The sequence below is a fragment of the Glycine max genome, chromosome 18, assembly GCF_000004515.6.
Source record: "Glycine max cultivar Williams 82 chromosome 18, Glycine_max_v4.0, whole genome shotgun sequence".
NCBI classification, from domain to species: Eukaryota; Viridiplantae; Streptophyta; class Magnoliopsida; order Fabales; family Fabaceae; genus Glycine; species Glycine max.
In genome coordinates this window covers 69086-89444 of record NC_038254.2, presented here as the reverse complement: position 1 = coordinate 89444, position 20359 = coordinate 69086, and the positions used below count along the sequence as shown (strand labels likewise).

Genomic DNA, 20359 nt, shown 5'->3' with positions numbered 1-20359 from the left:
TATCAAGGACGATATATACCCTCGCACAAAAATATTTTATAAAAAAATACTCATAATATATATATATATATATATATATATATATATATATATATATATTAAATTACGTACTAACAATTAATAGTAGATTATGTTATTAGAACAAACTTTATTCGGTAAAAATTAAATTATCAGTATAAAGCTTTATAGATTTAGTATACTAACAATATGATAAATCAACCAGTGACTAATTCTAATACTTTTTTATCCTCTTAAATTAAGGTATCGTATAAAAGATTGTTGGGAGAACTATCTATTTATTATGATTTATGAACGTCCTGATTTGAAAGTAATTATCTTTCGTAAAAAATTTATAAACTGTTTTATTAGAAAAAATGATTTTCATAGACACTTCTTACATCTTGAGAGAGAAGAGCTAAGGGATTAATTTTATTGGTGACTAGGAGAAAACAAACACTCAGTCAAATTGTTTTTCCATGTTTTGTTTTAAATAAAAGGAAGGATGATAAAAGTTAGTAGATGGTTTGTGAATGTAGTTATAGAAATAAAATAATAACTTAAAAATGCAGTTATAGAAATAAAATGGATATAAGAATGTGTACACCAAAATATGTATTCTATTTATATATAGTTATAGATGTAATGTGATTGGAAGGGAGAGATACAAAGAGAGGAGAGATAAGTGATTAATTTTATTGGTGATGTAGTGTGATTGGAAGAGATAGATAGAGAAAGAATAAAGAGTGCCGATGAACCGTTTAAAATTTATAGGTGTCCAAATATTATAACTCATTTATTATAATGGTCAATAACCGCAGTAACTTTCCTTACACTTTCCTAAATCCGCAAAGGCATGTTGATAAAATGATCCAAAGCTTTAAAAAATTAGTTGTGTATCCAAATTTTTGTTGCTAAACAAGCAACATCAAAAAAGATATTCATGATGTTAGGGCATTTTCCATTCCTATCACAAGCCGAATTTTGGGGGAAAGAGACACTGTTTTATACCCAAGTGAAGGTTAATTTTAGATTTTTTGAAAATTGCTTAGGACCTTTTTGTAATTTAACTTTAAATGCAACGGCCGAAGCTTTAGCACCAAAAGAAAATTTGACTTTTGATTGTATGACATCGCATTGTACAGTCAACACCTCATCACATGTCGAAAAAATGGTATACAATATACGGTAATTGCTTTTACACGCACCCGCAATGATTTATCTCATAAATTTAGTAAACCGCTATATCTACCTCGAATATAAATACGTATAAAGTAGACGGACGTTCCAGTCAAATTTTTTCGTAGAATAAAATGTATGCCTCACAGCGAAGAACTTCATCAAGGGAAACTTCACGCACATATGCATCACTTGCCTGATACCATGTGGAACCCTCATTCTCTTTATCACCCTTCCCACAGTTCCTCTGGCCCCCTCTCACATACGCAACATAGTGACCCCCTCTCATAGTTCCGGAGTGCTCCACTAAGCCAACCAAGTGGTATGCATACTTCTCTTCATTTATGCACCTGCTTGGATATAATTGGGAGTGAATTACATTCCAGTATATCAATGTGAAGTACTGAAGAAAAGAAAAAAAAACTAAACATCTACAATCAAGACTGCATTTACGAATCCAAACTGTTTGCAATTGCAATGAAGAGAAATTATGTCCAAAATATTTCTTGTCATAATAAAACTAAAAAGACAATCCTTAACACTTGAAAAAAGAAAAGAAGCTAAATTGAAGATTATAGGGGGTATATATGAAATAAAAGCAAACATGTAGAAGCATCTATAAAACACCGACCTCCGATATAGAGATGGCTAATGTTCAAAATATAAGACACTGGGATACTATATATATATATATATATATATATATGACCAAATTCTAAATTGAGAATTAAGATTTATATATTTACCTTCTAAAAACAGTTTTAAAGCTTTACAATTTTCATATTATAATATCCATCACAAAATGAATACTCCCTCCTTTACAATTTTGATTTTGTTCCAAAATAGTCGTATTTTAACGCTTTTAAAGCTATTTTTTCCAACAATACCCCTAGATATGATTAAGAAGATAAATTAATACTTTCATTTAAAAGAGACATCAGTCATAAAAATAAGTTAATGGAAAGCATAATGTATTTATAATTGGTAGATAGTAAGATAATTCATGACAAAAGTAGTTGACAAGCTGAGAGTATTTTTGTCTAAATTTGTATTAATTGAATATTTCTTAATCAGTGTCATAACCTTAAATGGAGCACCAGTACTAAAGATGGACGAAGACTACATGAGACAAGGTTGAAAACAAGGACAAAGGACAAAAACATAGATGTCTAGCAACCACGATGCTGGAGGAGCATCACCCAACCACAGATGCCCAAGGTGCAGCTGGCAACAACAAAAACCATGGTGACTGACCCGGCAACCACCACACTGGAGTAGAGCGGCAACTGACAACCAAGACAAAAACAGGGTTTTGTTTGCAAAGATGTTTGCATTCAATGGAAGAACAGGTTCTGTGCTTCATAATATTTTAAATGAATTCAGTTTTAAAAAAATTTCTAATATTTATAATATTAATATTAGTTGACTTTTAAAAAAATATCTTTTCTGTATGATAGGAGTGAATGATATGTGTCTAGCCAATAATAGACGTCAGCTCACTCTCTTGGCCAGTGTTCAAGAGGCAACTGAGCCAAAATTAAATTGTTCAAGGCATGTCTAAATAGTGTCTGACAAGCTGATATTGGGAAGGGGTGTCTACGCTTTATAGATTGTTCAAACTTCAAACAAGATCTAGCAAAGTGGCAAATTACCTGGGATCAATATAGGGTCTAATATCCATTGTTTCTCTGAAATTGACATGGCCATTTAATTTACTTAAGCGCCCACGGGCATCTTGGCTGAATCTCTTCAAGTGAATGGTCAAGACAGGAGGCGCTTTATAAATGAGGACCCTCTTAGTTGCATCCCTCTTCACTTTCACACTTTTGGAGTCAGCCTCTTCTGAGTCATTGTTATCACTACCTATCATCGGAGAATCTCTTCTTTGGACATTTTCAGTAACACAAGAATCAACAGCTAAATGACTACAGCTTTCTTCATTGCAAGTATTATGAAAACTTGAAGACTGTAATTCATCATTATGTGTATCTTCCATTTCAAATGATCCACTATCCTTTTCATTAACAATTAAACTAAGCTCATCTCTTTGACCATTTTCAAGATTTGTTTTGTGTTTATCACATGCAACCAAATTTTGTACGTTTTGGTCATTTTTTATGTCCCCATTTCCAATGGTTCTGACTTTAACAGAACAAGAGTTAACTGCATGCCATGGTTCATCATGAATTCCAGTCTCATTTCTATCAGATACAGCTCTTGCCTGCTTTTTTTCTTCCATCTTTTGATGTTGGAGAACTTTTGAACAGTTCTCACAATGCCAGGCATTTTCATCCGAGAGAAGCTCGGGTTTTATAAAATGTGCCAAGCAACTCTCTACAGAGACAGGAGAATCTGTATCATCTACTTCATCTGGATCAGACTCACTGTTGCTTCCAATGATAAAACCAGCTTCCATAACCTCACTACATGAAGATGGTCTAGGAGCAGGCCCAGCAACAACTTCAGGCTCATTGAATAAGTCACCAAAGCCATCAAACTCCAATTCTTCTTGACCACCACCCAAAACAGATGAGGAGCCCTCACCATCTCCTCCAATGATCTCAGCAGCAGAGGAACTTTCTTCTTTGTATGGAAGTAACAGGACTTCTGAACCTTGAACTTGTAATGGAACCTCGTCTTCCCACCCATTTGCTGAAGAAAATGTGGGACTTAGGTTTTGATCCTCCTTAAGGAAACAAACAGGACCACTAGATTCACAGGTGGCCTGTCCATGCAATTCATTTAAACATTCATCTTTGCTCTCAGTATCCTGTACCTCTGGAGCATCCTCCTTTTGGGAAATGAAATCACATTCATTTGCTCCAGCTTCCACATAATCCAACCATGAAAATTCGTCTAATGTTTTCATTGCACCATTGTCAATCACTTGTGTATGTTGAGACTCTCCAGCAGTAACCAAATTAGGTGAAGACAAGTCCTCTTTATCAGCTACACTTTTTATTTCTTCAGAAACTAATAATGTAGAATCAGCAGAACAAGTCCCCATCTCTCCAGCAACTGATATAATGGACTGATCAAGGCAAGATGATTCGGGGCTGGATAATTGGTTTGATTGAGTTTGAACAGGTAAGGAATCAGTATCCCTGTTAACTCTGACTCGAATCTTTCCACCTTTTTTTGGTGGAAGTTTAGCTTTTTTGGTTCGGGGTTCTTGTTGGGCCTTGCGAGGTGGAGGTTTCTTAGTTGGAACGGGCAGAGAAAGATCTAAGAAAGGTTCATACACTGTTGAGAAATGCCCACACTCTATGCAACATACAGTACTAGATATCAGACCCCCGAATAAAGCATCAACTAAAGTATTGGAAGAGGTTCCATCTCTTTTGGGAGAACCATTCTGTTTCCTTCCGGCTAGTTCTTCAGTACTTAACCCATCCAGTAAACAACGGAGCAATTCGTGACTGTCATGCTGCTGATATCCTCGAAATTGGGGAGACTTAGAACAGACACAGCCAAAAAAAGATCTAGGATTTATAACATTTTTCAATCCTGATTCAGGGTTTGTTTCAGTGAAAAGCTTCTTCAAGGAACTAATAAGTGGCCCAACAGGAGCATCTAACTTAAGAAAGTTGTCCCGCAATCTATTCATAGCCAGCAGATTTTGCATAATTGAATTGAAGAAGCAAGTATTCCCAAGATTAATCATACCTCTAACTACATAACCACCTTGTCCATATGAATCATTTGCAAACAGAGCCCTTGAGTTAATTTCTGAAGTAATACTACCGCCATCCCCAACGGAAACATCCTCAATATCCACTGAAGATTTTTCTTGTGATCGTCCTTTCAACAATTTCACAACATCAGATAGAAGATGACCTGATTCATCAGTTTTTTCAATTTTATCAACTTGAATAAGCATGTTGCAAGGAAAACACCAACACAGTTGGGGCTTATCAAAATGAACCACCAAGGGGTGCCGGTTTTTCCTTGCATGCCCTACCACATGGCAGTGAGGGGTTATTGGTAGCCCCACGCCTCCACAGGTATATTGACCACACTCCAAACAAACCCATATAGATTTTGACTCAGATTTTGAATCTAATGATGCACCACCTTTCTTCTTCCCATGTTTACCTTTTCCTTTACCGCTCCTTCTATTAGTCGCACCTTCCCTACAATCTTCACACCTAATGGATCCAGAAGAGCCAACCTTAGTGGACAACCTGTCAAAATTAACCCCTTTTACAAGATGAGGGCAAGAATTTGTCTCTTTTGCAACCTCATCAAAAGACTCGACAGTCGGGTTGGATGATTCAATAACCTTGATTGGCAAATGGGTAGCAACCCCCATCTCCTTGGCAGAACCTCGAGTCTTCTTTCTGACTTTCTTCCCCATCAGTTCCTACAATCCAAAACAAATCAATGAAATCTGCCAGCACACAACAGATATCCATTATGCATCAAAAGGGGGAGGACGAAAATAGAGAATTTGAGTTTGCAAAGCACTAATGTTTGGAATCCAGGAGAAATCAGATATAAGAGTGTGATGTTTGAACGAAGAAGACGAATTCGGATACGTTGCTGGGTCCCTACCGAAAGGTTAGGACGCGAGCGGAATAATGTAGTTGAAAGCATCAGATCGAAAGATATTGTGAATGAAAGCATTTATGAAGAAAACAAACAATACAAATACAAAGTGAGTACCTGCCAGCGAGTAGGCGGAAAGGCCTGGAGGAGTTGGGCAAGAGAAGATGCAAAACAAAGCCAGTGAGTGAGTGAGATAAATCCAATAAAAGATACTGCTGTCTGTAGTAAGGATTGAAGAAGAGTAACAGTGTGGTGAGTGCTGTGGGAACGGAATGGATGCCTCTGACGAGAGACCTGCAAGGTTTGGTTTGGTTTGTTTACCAGTCCAGGCGGGTCACTACCCGATCCGCCCCCTCTTTTGAGAAGAAACCAAGCACGCAACTGTACCCTAATCTTAATCTATATCCTCACTAGATTCATTAAATCACTATTTTAATTCCAATATTTGGTTTACATAATATAAATTGGGTTCAAATCACCAACTTTTATATAAATTATACAAATATAATTTTAATTAAGTCATACAAAACTTTTCTCTAAATTTTAAAAATGTCATAACTAATATTTAAAATATATTTATAATATAATTTTATATACAATAGTCTATCTCTATTGTACAAAAAAGGCCCCTTCTCTTTTCCTTAGTGTCAGTTGTCGTAATATTATTTTTTCTTTTTTTATTTTATTAATTTAATAATTGATAATTATTAGTAAAAATCCCACGAAAAAGAAAAGGAACACCAAGCTCACAATTTTACCCATGAAGTTCAAACGAATGGAGGCAAACAAAATGGTAAGATACATACTTACGGCGGGGTTGAGTAGAGAAACCGGAGAAGAAAAGAGGAAGAGAAAAAGGGAGCAAATGGAGACCAAAAGAAATGTGAGTGTTCATTTTCCATTTTGTCGTTCTCTCTCATTCCTCTCTCTCCACTTCTTATCCAGGACCCGTGTACAGCGTGAGGCTAGACAGTCTTAGGTCCTGTTCTTTTTTCCAATATACTAGTTACTATATAATATTACAGTCTACCCAGCAAAAAAAATGTAATATTACAATCTCTCTTTCGAATTAGAATCGTAGATAATTGTTACAGACGCAAAAAACGGGATTGCTCGCAGATTGTTATTATCATTGATAGTAATTATAATTGGAATAACATGTACCATTGTATAATTGATTATTATAATAATTATTAATTGGTTTGTTTCAGATTTTGAATGGTAATATTTTTTTTTGTAATCCATGATTCATTGTAAGAAAGAAAAAGAAACAAACTCTGAGTTCGGTTGAAAAATAAATAAAGTCTAACCTAAGAATTGTTTTCCCCCATAGATACATGCACTATTACCTCCTAAATTAAGAAATCAAAAGACAAATTTACTTATTTTAAGTGCCTATAAAATTGCAACGGAAAGAATAAAACTAATTAAAATTATATGTTTGATTTTTACTTCTAAGTTATAACGGATAGAATATTTTAAAATTGTATACATAAAATTGTTACTTTAATTTGTTTAGTTCTATCATCTTCTCTCTCTTCTTCTTGTTATCTTTGCATTCTTTCAAAGACTTGAAGTGATTTTTTAAAGTGGATAATTGATGCTGAATTAGTGGAGTAATTAGTAGATAATAGTATCATGCAATTCTTTTTGTATTGAGGTTCTATCATTTTATTATTTTTTATTTACTTCGCAAAATTCTTTTAAATTTAACTTACAAATAAATAGCATTGCAAATATAATCATCTAACAAATCTATTATTAATATTAATGTTTTAATCACTTAACAAAACCTATAAATTAAACTTGGATATCATATGATGACAATATAGATATATAAATTTATTATTCTTAAATAGAGCGAAACAAATATAATATATGTTAAATCTAATACAATCATAATATACAAAATAATATTAGAGATTTACAAGTCAATTCAAAATCAAAATACTATTTGAAAGTATATGGGTAATATTGGTCTCAAGTCTCAACATAAAAGTGTTAATATGAAATTTACAAATCAAAATCATGGTCATATTTCACTTTTTCAAGATAAAAGATCTTACATAAAAAATATATTATAAAAGAAATATATATGTATAATATAAATTATTTACTTAAGTAATATATTATAATTCAGGGTCGTGGAAACCATAAGGCCAATGAGGCCTTTGCCTTAGGCCCCCAAGAGTTTCATTTTATTTTTTTTACATTTTTAATATTTTTTTGTCAATTTAAATTATTAAGTGGTAAATTTTGTTAAGATATGATCTATTATTTGTAATCATTTTTTTCATTAATAAGACTACATAACCTTAAGTTATGAATGTATACGGTTGGGTTAGCTATTTTATCTATTGATTAAAATTAAAATCAACAATGTTATAAGATAGATTGAATGAGTTAGCTATTTTATCTATTGAAAGTGAAGTGTTAGAATTGCTTGATTATAAAACTCTGATAAATGATTTTGCAGCTAAAAAAGCTAGAACATTAATATAAAAGTTGATATTTTATATAATATACTAAGTCTCTTTAAAATTCTTGTAAAAAAAAGACTCATTTAACATTTTCGCCTTAGGCCCCAAAATGTTTGTACACGATCCTGTTCTTATCTCCCCGTTCTCTCTTCCTTCCTTCGGTTCCTTCTTCTGCCTTCCTTCTCTTCCTTCTTCTGTGTTTTTTTTTTACATCTAAAGTTGCGGCCTCCTCTATGGAAGAGATCTTCACCAACGGTGTTGAAGAATAAAGGTTCCATTTTTATCTATTTTCCTCCTTTTTTTTGTCTAATTTTTTGTGGTGATTTTTGGGACAGGCTAACGGCACTCTGCCCATGCAAGACCCTTCTTTGTTTGATTTTTTTCCCGCTTTGGTTTTTATATTGCTTTGGATGGAAAAAAGGTGTCACCTTTGTCTGATTTTGATGTTGTGGACTTATGTTGTTGTGATGCATACAAATGTAGCTATGTCCGATTTTGAAGTTGCGACCTTTATGTTTGTGAAAATCACACAACCTGTTTGTCTTGCCTTCTTTGTGGGTTTGACCTTTGTGTTCGTTTTTATGGCTAAAACTTTCAACTTTGTGTTTCACTGGGTCCCAAAAACTGTGAGCCTTCCATTCTTTGCTCGATTTATTAAATACTTTGTTTTTTTTTTTGCTTTCGATAGAAAAAAGGCGTGACCTTTGTCTGTTTCCAATGTTGTGGACTTCTGTTGTTGTGTTGGATACTAAAGATGTCAACTTTCTGTTACCCTGCATCAGAAAAAATGTGTTGTTGTTGTTTGTGTATTTTTTATCTTCTACGATTTATTTTGGGCCGTTTTCACTTTGCTAGGTTCATTGAGGGTATGGATTTGATGCCTAATCTATATGTTTCTGTATTTTAATTTTTTTTTGTTGGGGCTAATGTTTATTTGTTTGCCTGATTCTTGGATCGATGGTTACTATTATTTCTTGATTTTGGGATCGATGTTTGCTATTATTTCCTTTGCTAAAAAAAATAACCACATCTTTCTGCAAGTCCATGTTCTGACGTTTGCTCTTTTGAGGTGGTTGCAATATCATGGACCTAGAGGTGTTTGAAGGCACGGGATAGTGTACATTTCATTGGCTTTCCTATTTTTAGCTTTTTACCTAGAAAAACATTTGGTTGTGTTTCAAGGCACATGATTATACACATTTGTGTCAGATACATCATTTGTTTTTTTCCTAGGTTTCTTTTGGGTTACAATTTCCCAGGTTTGGTTTGGACAAGGTGGATGTCCATGGCTTTAAACTCATAGAACTAAGTTGCCTTTCACACACTATAAGGTACTTACTAGAGCCAGCCTGATTCACCTAGGTATCTCTAAGTGAATGGGATTATGACAAGTCGCCATCAGTATGTGTTTTTATCTGTGACCGTGCTTCTTTATTACTGTCAATGACATACTTATTTGACTCAGCATTGACCATTACATATTTCCTTTGTTCTCTTTAGGTACTGTGAGCAATTTGCATAACTTTAGGTATGGGGTAAGGATGTGTGATTCTTAAAGCCATTTTTATTGAACCCATTTCATGAAAGCCTGCAGCTAATCCTATGTTTTAACACTTTAATATTTATTCAAATTCAATTGGGTTTAAGATCACACTAAAACTGATCAATATTACTTTTCTATGTGGCCATTACTGTTTGTTATCTACTGAGCACATCCACTCCTGAAAAAACGTTTGGTTGTGTTTCAAGACACAGCCGAATACACATTTGTAACAGATACATCATTTGGTTTTTTGCTTGGTTTCTTTTGGGTTACAGCCTCCCAGCTTTTGTTTCGACATGGTGGATGTCCATGTATTTAAACTCACACAACTAGCGCTATGAGGTACTTACTGGAGCCCACAGGATTCATCTGGGTATCTCTAAGTGAATGGGGTAATGACAAGTTGCAATCAGTATGTGTTTTTATCTGTGAGCGTGCATTTTTATTGGTATCAATGACATATTTATTTGACTCAGTATTGTCCATTATATATTTCCTTTCTTTTGTTTAAAAATTGTGAGTAATTTGCAGAACTGCAGGTATGTGGTAAGGATGTGTAGATGACACTAAAAGCCTTCGAATTCTGTAAATTAAATATATAGCTGTCGCAACCTACCCTTCGGCGGGAGGGCGACGCGTGACTCGCGGGATGCGTGTTCCACGAAAGGAATACGCGCGGAGTCGCCACCAACGTTTATTTGAGGAAAACGTCGGAAAAACCGGAAAAGACGTGATCTACGAACTTTTAAGTGAAAGGTTCGGGAGTTGTATTTACGCACGGGGAAGGTATTAGCACCCCACACGTCCGTCCCAAGGGACGGCAGCCTTTAATCGAATGTGCAAACATGACTTTGATTTTTCATGTTCCCTTTTTATGTCTCTATATCCTTTATACCCTTTTTATATTTTCTCTTTTTGTGGTCGACAAGGGTGTTTCCCTTTGCTCCTACGTATTCCTCAATTTGGGATGAGAAAATCAGACCTACGTAGTTCTTTTTTATCAAGTGATTCTTTTTTACTTTAAGAGGTGATCATTTTAAGGCGTTGGACCTTAAAAATGATCCATTTTACTTAGTGAGAAAATGAAATGACAAACTTCAAAAGCCTATTTTTATGGACGAGCTTGACTAGGCGAATTGATTTTAGCCTTTAGTTTCACTTTAGTTATTAATCAATTCGATTAAGAATGAGAAATCCCAAAGAGAAAACGTCCGATTGATTTTCCGCTTTATTTTACTAAAAGATGTCTTTTTGATTATTATATTATTTTTTACCTCTTTTTGATTTCCAACGTGGTTACGGCACGACCGAACGGTCGAAATTTATTTTAACCGAAGTTAATGGATAATACAATTCAAACGTTCGGTGGAAATTTATTTTATTTTTAAGTTAAGCGAGAAATGACTTAAGTAAAATGGCTTAAGCACGTCAACAGGGGGTATAAAAAGTAAACAAAACGAGAATAAAAATGCACGAAACACAATGTGGACCACTACGGGTACATAGAATGAATCGAAAAGCTTGGTTCGAGGTACTTACCCGTTGAAGATCGAAGAACGATGAAGAACGAATGAAGAACGTCGAAGAACGGTTGAAACCTTTGCGAAATTCTTCACGGAAAACGTTACGGAAACGTTTCGGAAGCGCCTCGGCTTAGATTTTCTTCACGGAAACGATTTTTCCAAGCAAATTTGAAAGAGAGAGAAGTGCCAAAGGGGCTGAACATTTTGAAACAGCTCCCCCCTCCCCTATTTATAGAAAAAAAAGGGAGGTGCTTGCCACCCAAAGACTTAATGAAGAAGATTTCTAAGCGCACCCGAATTACTAAGTTCACCCCCCTTTTCGTATTTTACGGAAAAGTTACGGAAGCCTTACGGAACTGTTTTCGAATTTGATTTTCATCTTTTTTCTTTTCCCTTTTACCAATGTTAAGTGGAATATGCTTACCCAAGGTTTTCGGAAATTTTACGGAAGTATTACGGAAGCCGCGGAAGCCCCGAAAACCATTTTTCAAAAACGTGGAGGAGCTTGCCGCCCAGTTGCTTCCTCCTTAAGCAACCCAACTTCCAAAATGTCCTGGAAGGGCCTAGATTTGAATTGCTATTTACACCCCTATCTTGATAAGTTCACCCCCTTACCTTTTTTGGTGATTCTTTTTTCGTAAAGTTACGGAAACTTACGAATCTCGTAACGATACTTGTTTTCTTTCCGTAATGTTACGGAACCTTGCGGATTACATAATCATCCCCTTTTTGACTTACGGAATGTTACGGAATCTCACTTAATTATGCAACGATGCTTCCATTTGATTTCCGGTGTGTCACGGAAACTTACGGATTGTGCATCAATATTTTTTGGTTTTCCGGCATGTCCTGGAATTTCACAAATTGCCTAATGATGGGTGCCAAGCACCTCACAAGGACCAAAGAAAGGTCGCATGTCATAAAGCAAAGGTCCCCGGACGAAATTAGGGTATGACAATAGCCCTAAAAGTAGATACCATCAAAATGTCTTTTTGGAGTCATTTTTATTGTACCCATGGGATCAAAGCCTGCAGCTAATCCTATGTTTAGACACTACAATATTTATTGAAATCCAATTAGATTTTAGTATTCACTAAAACTGATAAATATTGATTTTCTATGTGGCCTAAACACTACAATATTTATTGAAATCCAATTAGATTTTAGTATTCACTAAAATTGATAAATATTGATTTTCTATGTGGCCGGAATTGTTTGTTATCTACTGAGCACATTCACTGGCTTTAGTTGTGCATGAAAAAAAACTATCGTGATGGTTTTGTCACCATTACATGAACACTCACATTGACTTAATCACATTTTTGTTTGGCTTAATGGCTAACCACTATGTTCATGGCTTTTCTTATGCCTCAGGATTCTAATGGGGCAATAAATCAAGAGGGCCATGTGTGGTATTGTGTGATCCATCGTTTTTGTCCTTTGGGTTTGCCTTCTGACATTCCACTTTCTCTCCAAAACAACTACCAAATTGCCATTTTTCACTGCTTACTGATGGTTGGGTTACACTGTTGTCAATATTTTAGCCGGCCATAATTTTAGACGTGGCTCACTTTTGCAGCTAACCAATCATGAGGTGGCTCACTTCATGGATAAACATATAACATGTTTTTTAGATGCACACAATCCTCTATGAATATTTTTCCTACTTGGCTCTGGGGTAACTTATTGTAATTATATTTTTTAGGGTTATTTGAATTAGCTTTTGAGGCTTACCTAACCTCTTTGTCCTTGCAACGAATCCAACATTTCTCCTTTTTGAAAATTTGATTTTCCTCTATTTGGCAACATTCAGTTTAAGCTTTTTTGTTCTTCTAATTAAACTTTCAATATGTAATACACAAATGATTATTTGTATATATGTGTTGTATACATTCGTTATTCAACCACATTTATGAATGACAGGCCCATATACTGAAGAGTATTTGGTTTATCATATTGTGTTTTTTTTCCTGTTTTGATCTATCTGCTATATACAGACAAGGCCCCTGCCAATACGGAAAATACCAAAGTGCCCCTGAGTTCCTAAGTTTTTTTCCTGTCTTATAACACTTTTTGGATTTTGGAAGCGAAACGAGCTTGCAAGTTGATGGTCTAGGTGTTGTTCAGCCCATTTATTTTGTTGCATGTCTTACTAATTTGACTATCTATCAAGGATATTCCAGGGATATAGGTTTTCAGAATTTTTCTTCTTCTGTTGTTATGTCACTCTCTTAAACTACAATGTGGAACATTTGTGTTCCCACTACAAGGTACTTGCTTTCTACCTCCTTATTGTTTCTTTTTCCTGTGAACCTCCCATATATTGTACTTAAAATTGAAAATTTGTGACGTGTCTATTATGTGAATGTGGTCATTATTTGAATTCACGGGCAAACAGGTGTTCCATGCATCATATGTTTGAAATAGGGGAACTGCATGTCATCTATCACAGACAACACAATTCTCACATTTGAAGGTGGATTGTAGAAGCAATTGATTTTGGCTTTCACGATAGGTTACATCCTCTATTTGGATTATCGTGTTTTTGTTTAGGGTTTATTTTTAAGTAGTGTTTGACCCAACTTTTTCCAGATTTGTGTTACTTTAAAAGGAGAACCTTAGCCAAACACTCATGGAGAAAAGCACTTGGAAAATAAATTAACTTTATTTTTTTACAACAAAAGGAGGAAACATAGCTTTTATTTAAAGGGATGGAATGAGATATAAGTCTATGGAAGGTCAAATGTTATACAGAAACTAATTTATTATTTTTGGTTTTCCTATTTTCCACGCTTGCAGGGTTCTGACTAGGCATTTCCTATACGGGTAATTGATCAATCCACCAACTTATTAAACATGTATATTATATATACATTCTTGATTTTTATGTGTCATTTCTTTATTTTGGATTGGATTCTGGGGAGCTTTTCTTTAGTAGATTTTGTTGTACATTGACATTGATTTATTGACATTCATTTGAAGCTCACACATCCTATTCCTGATTGCATTTACAGTTTAGTCCAACCATTGCAGTTTATGGTTATCATTATTTTAGATATGAGAATCTGCTTAATAAATGTACTGCATAATTCCAGGCATTGTATTTTCCTGTGGTGCCATACAACCTGTCTAATCATGGTGGATGGCCTACTAAATGTGATGATTATCATGCATTCATATTCACTAATTTACGTAATTGATGTAAACAATATGGGTGAGCGTAAAAAAAATCATTAAAGGCACTATTAATGTCTATTGGTTGTGACTGTTCGGAATTGTGGTCTGCAGCAACCTTCGAGGAGTCTCGAATTAATTCGCGGTTTTAAAGAAGTAACTACTCCACCAGTTACAAACGCAAAACATACATCCATTTACTATATATATATATATATATATTGTGTTTGGTGACAAAATGGTTTTTCAACTCCTTTGTGTAACTGATTTTACGTTCACACACAAACATGAGACCTTCCAGATTCCACTCAACTGCTGTAAGTTTCTTTCACACATTTCTCCTTCTGATGTTTGTTCTTTTCGGTTTTCATTTAGTTTATCATTATTGTTTCCTATTTTCTTCATTCACACCTTTTTTGTCCCCTCCTGCCTTTGCTATTTTCCTCTTTTGGTTTCGTTGCTCACTATTTTTATTTCTTGCCTGTAGCGTTCATCAAATTGGTTGGCCACAACCCGTTTTATAGCGCCATTCCGTGTTGACAGGGTCAAGATTCACAGCCACAAACATCCTTTAGTTAACGTCATTCTAAATTTTTTAAAAAAACATACTTGTGTTGACATGTTTTTGGTGCAGAACGTTGTGAAGGTCCCATTGTCTTTTCATAGACAATGGATGTACCGTTACCCAAACTATGTTTTATTCAATTGTGATGGCACCAAACATTTTATTAGGGTGAGGAGATATGGTAGAAGATGTTGTTTTGCTGATGGCCTCAAGGATTTCAGAAGAGCCCACAATGTAAATGAGAGTGTCATGGTTCGTTTTATTGCTTCTGACATAAATACAACTTTGTCAGTTGATGTTATGGGACCTATACACAGGCAGATGCATGTAAGGTCTGTTGTGTCAACCAAGAGACATATTTTTACAACTGATGTCAATGACGACATGATTCAGCACAGACTCCCTTTGGTGGGTTTTACTACGCCTTCTATCATCAGAAAATGTCTGGTCTATTAAACTTGTGTGCTTTATAATTTTTTGTTAATATTGCAATGCCTGCTCATTCCTTCCTGTTCAAATTGTGTGACCATTGTTTTCGATGTTGGTACAATTTCTTCCAACAGCGGCTTCCAGATTTGTTTATGGTTCCAAAGAAATATTACACTTCAGCAGAGGCTGGGAAAACGCACCCAATGGCAGGTGACTATCCATGATGGGGTGCCATCAATTGCTGACCCATGGTTCCGGTAACTTGGTGAAAAAAAAATTGATGGCCGGAGATGAAGTTGTCTTCTACTTCCAGTTTGATGACCATACATGAGAACTTTTGATCAGGAAAGAAATTGAATGGGAGAAAGAGGACGTCCAACTTGAAGATTGACTTCTTTTTTATGAACAAAATCTTATTGTATTTTATTAAAAAAACTTAAATACCTTAGGATATTGAACAATCTTTTGTATTTTGTTGCTATCGTGGATCCTCATCCTCAAATGTAACCACTTTATATATTATCTGTTCTATTACTTCAAATATTCATTCCTTATACTTTTATACAAATTTTGCAAAGAGTAGGGACTCGACATACCAATCCTCTTTGCCATAAACTGTTTTCCTTTTCATAGTGGACCAACAAATTCACTGTTTCTTTAACTAACTGTGGTGGAGCCAAATGCCTTCCTTCTGTTGTCAAGTGGAGATTTTCATATCTTCTTTGCTCTACAAGGTCTTCCTAAGGTCACCATTGGCTTCCTCCTTCAGTGAAGAAGGTTTATGTTTTTGGCCCATCCCTTTTCTTCCATTCTTTTCTTTTTCTGTTCTTTCCTCTTGCCTTCTACATTTTATGATTTCCACCAAATTTCCACCATATTTATCCCTCTCTCATCATCATTTTTATACCAACAGTGCATGCCACCGTATGTGCATGGAATCGTGATAGCAAATGCTTTTTTAGTGGTATAGGAGATGGTTTGATATATGTATCTATCTTTTCAACCTGAATTATTACGTAATAAACTCAATATTTGTTTGCTGAAATTAAACTTGGATTGAAACAATATTAACTACCTCCTTATATATTCAAATACATTTTATTTTGAATTCAGTAGTTTGGTAAGCAATTATTTTTAACCAATTTGCTAAACTACACTCCTCTTTTGGTGCCACATCAGTTAGCTTAACTTCTATTTGTTTTTCACTTCATCAGAATGAAGATCGCCCACTAATTCAGACTAGCCAACAAAATCTATTTCACCAAGATCACAACAAAGTTCAACACAGATTGCTTTTTACCTGTTTGGTCAAACTGAAAAAAAAGGCAACTATTATGTATTTCTAATTTAAAATTTGTTTATAATAAGCATATGAATCTTTTGTTCACTAACTATATCCTGTGTTGTAATTGCAATTACCAATATCTACACAATATTTATATCACTTATAGTAAAGTTCCAACCCGTGCATCGGCACGGGCCCCACGCTAGTTATTATATTATTAGAGTAAATAGTTAAATTCGTTATCAAAGTGTGAGATACTGATAAATCGATTCCTAGATGAGAAAAATTTAAATTTAATCCTTATATATATATATATATATATATATATATATATATATTAGTCCTGCATACAAATTAATGACAAATTGGTTCCAAAACTTTGTAACTTAATATCAAATTAGACCTAAAAAAATATAACTTATTATCAAATTGATCATTGAACATTATAACTTAATGATAAAATAGTCTCAGATATTTAAGAGTAGAACTAATTTATCGTACTTTTTACACATTCATTGATTAAATTTATATTTTTCTTCTTCTAAAGATTGATTTTATCATCACATCACACTTTCAGAAATAAATTTGACTACTTACCTTAATATTTAAGTTATTACATGTGATATATATATATATATATATATATATATATATATATATATATATATAGAGAGAGAGAGAGAGAGAGAGAGAGAGAGAGAGAGAGAGTTTGCTTATCTTATCTTGTTGTTTAAATCAATTATATTCTATTTAAGATTATATTAAAGAAGTTATTGGGATCTGATTGGAGAGGATGTGTGGAAGTTTGTGGCAAGGGTGTTTGAGATAGGCATGTTTGATGTGCGAGCAGCGGAGGCTCTCATGGTGCTCATTCCTAAAGAGCATGCTCCTTTGAATTTTAAGAATTTTTTACCCATAAGCTTGTTGAATGTGTTGTACATGTTGATCTCTAAGGTCCTTGTTAACAGGTTGAGACTTGTCTTAATTAACTCGGTTTTAGCTTTGTTGCCATCTTATGGTATGCAAGTGAGTTGGTAACCATAATACATTTTTCATTTCATAGATAGGTCCATAAGAGGTTTTATTTAGAGAGGGAACAATAACCGAGGGGTGTATATGGTAAACTGGAATGCGATAACAAAGCCTAAAAAAGGTATGGGCAATTTAGGAGGGTGTGTGGATAGAAACCATAATATAACATTGCTGGGAAAATCAGTTTAGGACTTACTACATCCAAATAATCAACTTTGGGTCTCAATGTTGAAGGCAAAATATTTCCCAGAGGGGAATTTGTTCTTGGCGTGTGATCGAAAAGGGTCCACAATGTGGAATGCGATCACGAAAGCTTTAAATCATCTTCGGGATGGTTCAAAAGTGAAACTAGGTAACAAGAATTCTGATCTCTGGTATAATTACAAAAAAATAAGCCCTTTGCAAATCATGTCCTGTGGATTGATATCCATGATGTAGGTAGGAGGGTGAAGGATTTGTGGAGGGAGCAGAACTGGCATCTGAACTCTCAGTACACGTTGGTACCAATGGAAATTAGTGAGCTCATTGAGGACACGACTCCTACTTTTGTTGAGAACATGCTTGATTTATGGTTATGGAATCATAGCGCGCGTGGAAGATATGTATTCGTCTAAGAGTGCCTACGATTTTCTCCGTGACATTGACATGGAGGATGAGCGGGAAAGGGAGTGGAAATGAATATGGAAGATGAAGGTCCCATTGTCGGTCTAGTTCTTTGTTTAGCAAATCAATTGTAGAGCTATCCCAATTCAAAGGTTTTTGAAGCATATGGGGATTATGGAGGTGGAGAAATGCCCAAGATGCAACCAACACCCTGAAACTATGTTACATTGGCTGTTTCGGTGTGTGCATGCCCAAGTCATTTGAAGGATGAATGATTTTGCTTTAAATATTCTTCCACTTGAGAAGGATCATGTTCTTTTGTGGTTGGAGGAGAAAGTGAAGAGGAGAGACACTATGGTATCATTATTTTATGGATGATTTGGTGTGCTAGGAACAAGGAGGTGTTTGAAGGAACGAAGCAACAAATTACTGGCATTCATGCTTGGATCCAGCAGGCTCTTTGGAATAATTCGAGATAAGCATTTGGGTTAAAGACCTTAGACCCGAGAAATTTAAGACATGTAAAGTGGGAGAAATCTAAGGAGGGTGAAGTGGCTCTGAATATGGATGGAAGTGTCTCAGGTGAACCTATGTTGTGGGTTATGGGGGCTTTGTAGAGATCATACATGTATCTTCTTGTGTGGCTTTCATGGTAAGTTGGGAAGGGAGGATATTTTGTACGTTGAGATTATGGCACTGCTTCGTGGGCTGGAGATTTGTTGGGAGAAAGGGCACAAAAGGATTACGTGTTACAGAAACTCGTTGCATCTAGTGCAACTAGTGAATCATGAGGTGTAGCCTTGTCATACTTATAGTAATGAATTATTGATGATTAAAGCTCTTCTAAGGAGAGATTGAGAGTGTCAGGTTAAGCACTCCTTCGTGAAGGAAATGTGTGTGCTGACGTCTTAGCCCAGTTGCGAGCTTCGTCGTCTAGTGCTTGGGAGCTTCTGCAAGAGCCTTCTGAGGAGTTATCCTCGCATCTCCTTGCTAATATGAGGGGTGTGAGGTTTAACGTAATTTAGTTTTTGTTTTGTTCATGGTTTCCTTTTCTCCTTGTATATAAAAAAAAGAAATGAAGAAATTATATTCGTCCTAAGTTTTTAATATTTTCAATTATTTTTATTTAAGATTAGGATTTTAAAATATATTTTTATTAAAAAGTTTTTATTATATTCAATCAAAATTCTTAAATAATATAAATAAGTATTATAATATTAGGAGGGAGAGCTTCGACAGCAGGGTGTCTTTCAATTGGCCACTCCAATTAGACAAACACAAGTGACAAATAACAAATTAGAGTCCATTATATTAATCTGAATCAACTGAGAGAACCTTTAAAATGAAATATCACATAAATAATTGTTTGATTTAACAATGGTTCTAGGTTGAAGTCTATAATTCAGTGATACACGGGCGAGGCTCAATTTTGACCGGCAATAATCAATTTTTAACTTCTTACATTTATAAAATGACCCCAATTAACATTTTAGATTTTTATACTACCAATTTTTAATAACAACAAATAAGTCCCCCTAAATACTCCTCCCCATGAGCCACGAGTAACTATATAAGGGAACTTAACACCACACTTTAACCCAAAACCTTAAGGCTCAAGTTTATGAGTCTTCTCCTCATTTATATGATGCTCAACTTTTCCACTTTTACTCGATGTGAGACTTCACCTCACTTGTACTTCAACAATCTCCCCCTCAAGTGTGAGTCTCTTCCACATGATAGTCTTCCCCTCAAGTGGAAGTCATTATCATCCATGAGTATTCGATGGTAGCCATCAGAGCCCACATGCTCTAGGTACTTGCACCACCATTCCACCCACGGGACACGCAACCTGAACCCACTGCCAAGAAGACTTTTAATACTAGGGATCCCCAAGGCTAAGGATCCATCGCTGCCATCTTACTCGTCTAAGCCGATCACCAAGTTGAATCATCGGCTCTGATACCAATTGTTGGAGAATTTATTTTTGCTACCTATAGCTCT

The 20359-nt window shown here is 35.1% G+C and overlaps 1 protein-coding gene across 1 annotated transcript; it reads right to left on the bottom strand.

Moving 5' to 3' along the window:
- Positions 1-1137: 1137 nt before the first annotated feature.
- Positions 1138-6112, bottom strand: LOC100780952 (ubiquitin carboxyl-terminal hydrolase 2). Its single transcript, XM_006601807.4, has 3 exons — positions 5842-6112; positions 2829-5539; positions 1138-1526 (listed from the first exon to the last, which is right to left on the bottom strand). The coding sequence occupies exons 2-3, from the start codon at positions 5531-5533 to the stop codon at positions 1289-1291; spliced, it is 2943 nt and encodes a 980-aa protein (XP_006601870.1). The 5' UTR covers positions 5534-5539; positions 5842-6112; the 3' UTR covers positions 1138-1288.
- Positions 6113-20359: the final 14247 nt, after the last annotated feature.

Coding starts and splice junctions, on each gene's coding strand:
- LOC100780952 (XM_006601807.4), bottom strand. CDS start 5,533: ATGGGGAAGAAAGTCAGAAAGAAGACTCGAGGTTCTGCCAAGGAGATG. Junction 1,527..2,828: donor AGACCCTATATTGATCCCAG/GTAATTTGCCAC, acceptor ATATCCAAGCAG/GTGCATAAATGAAGAGAAGT.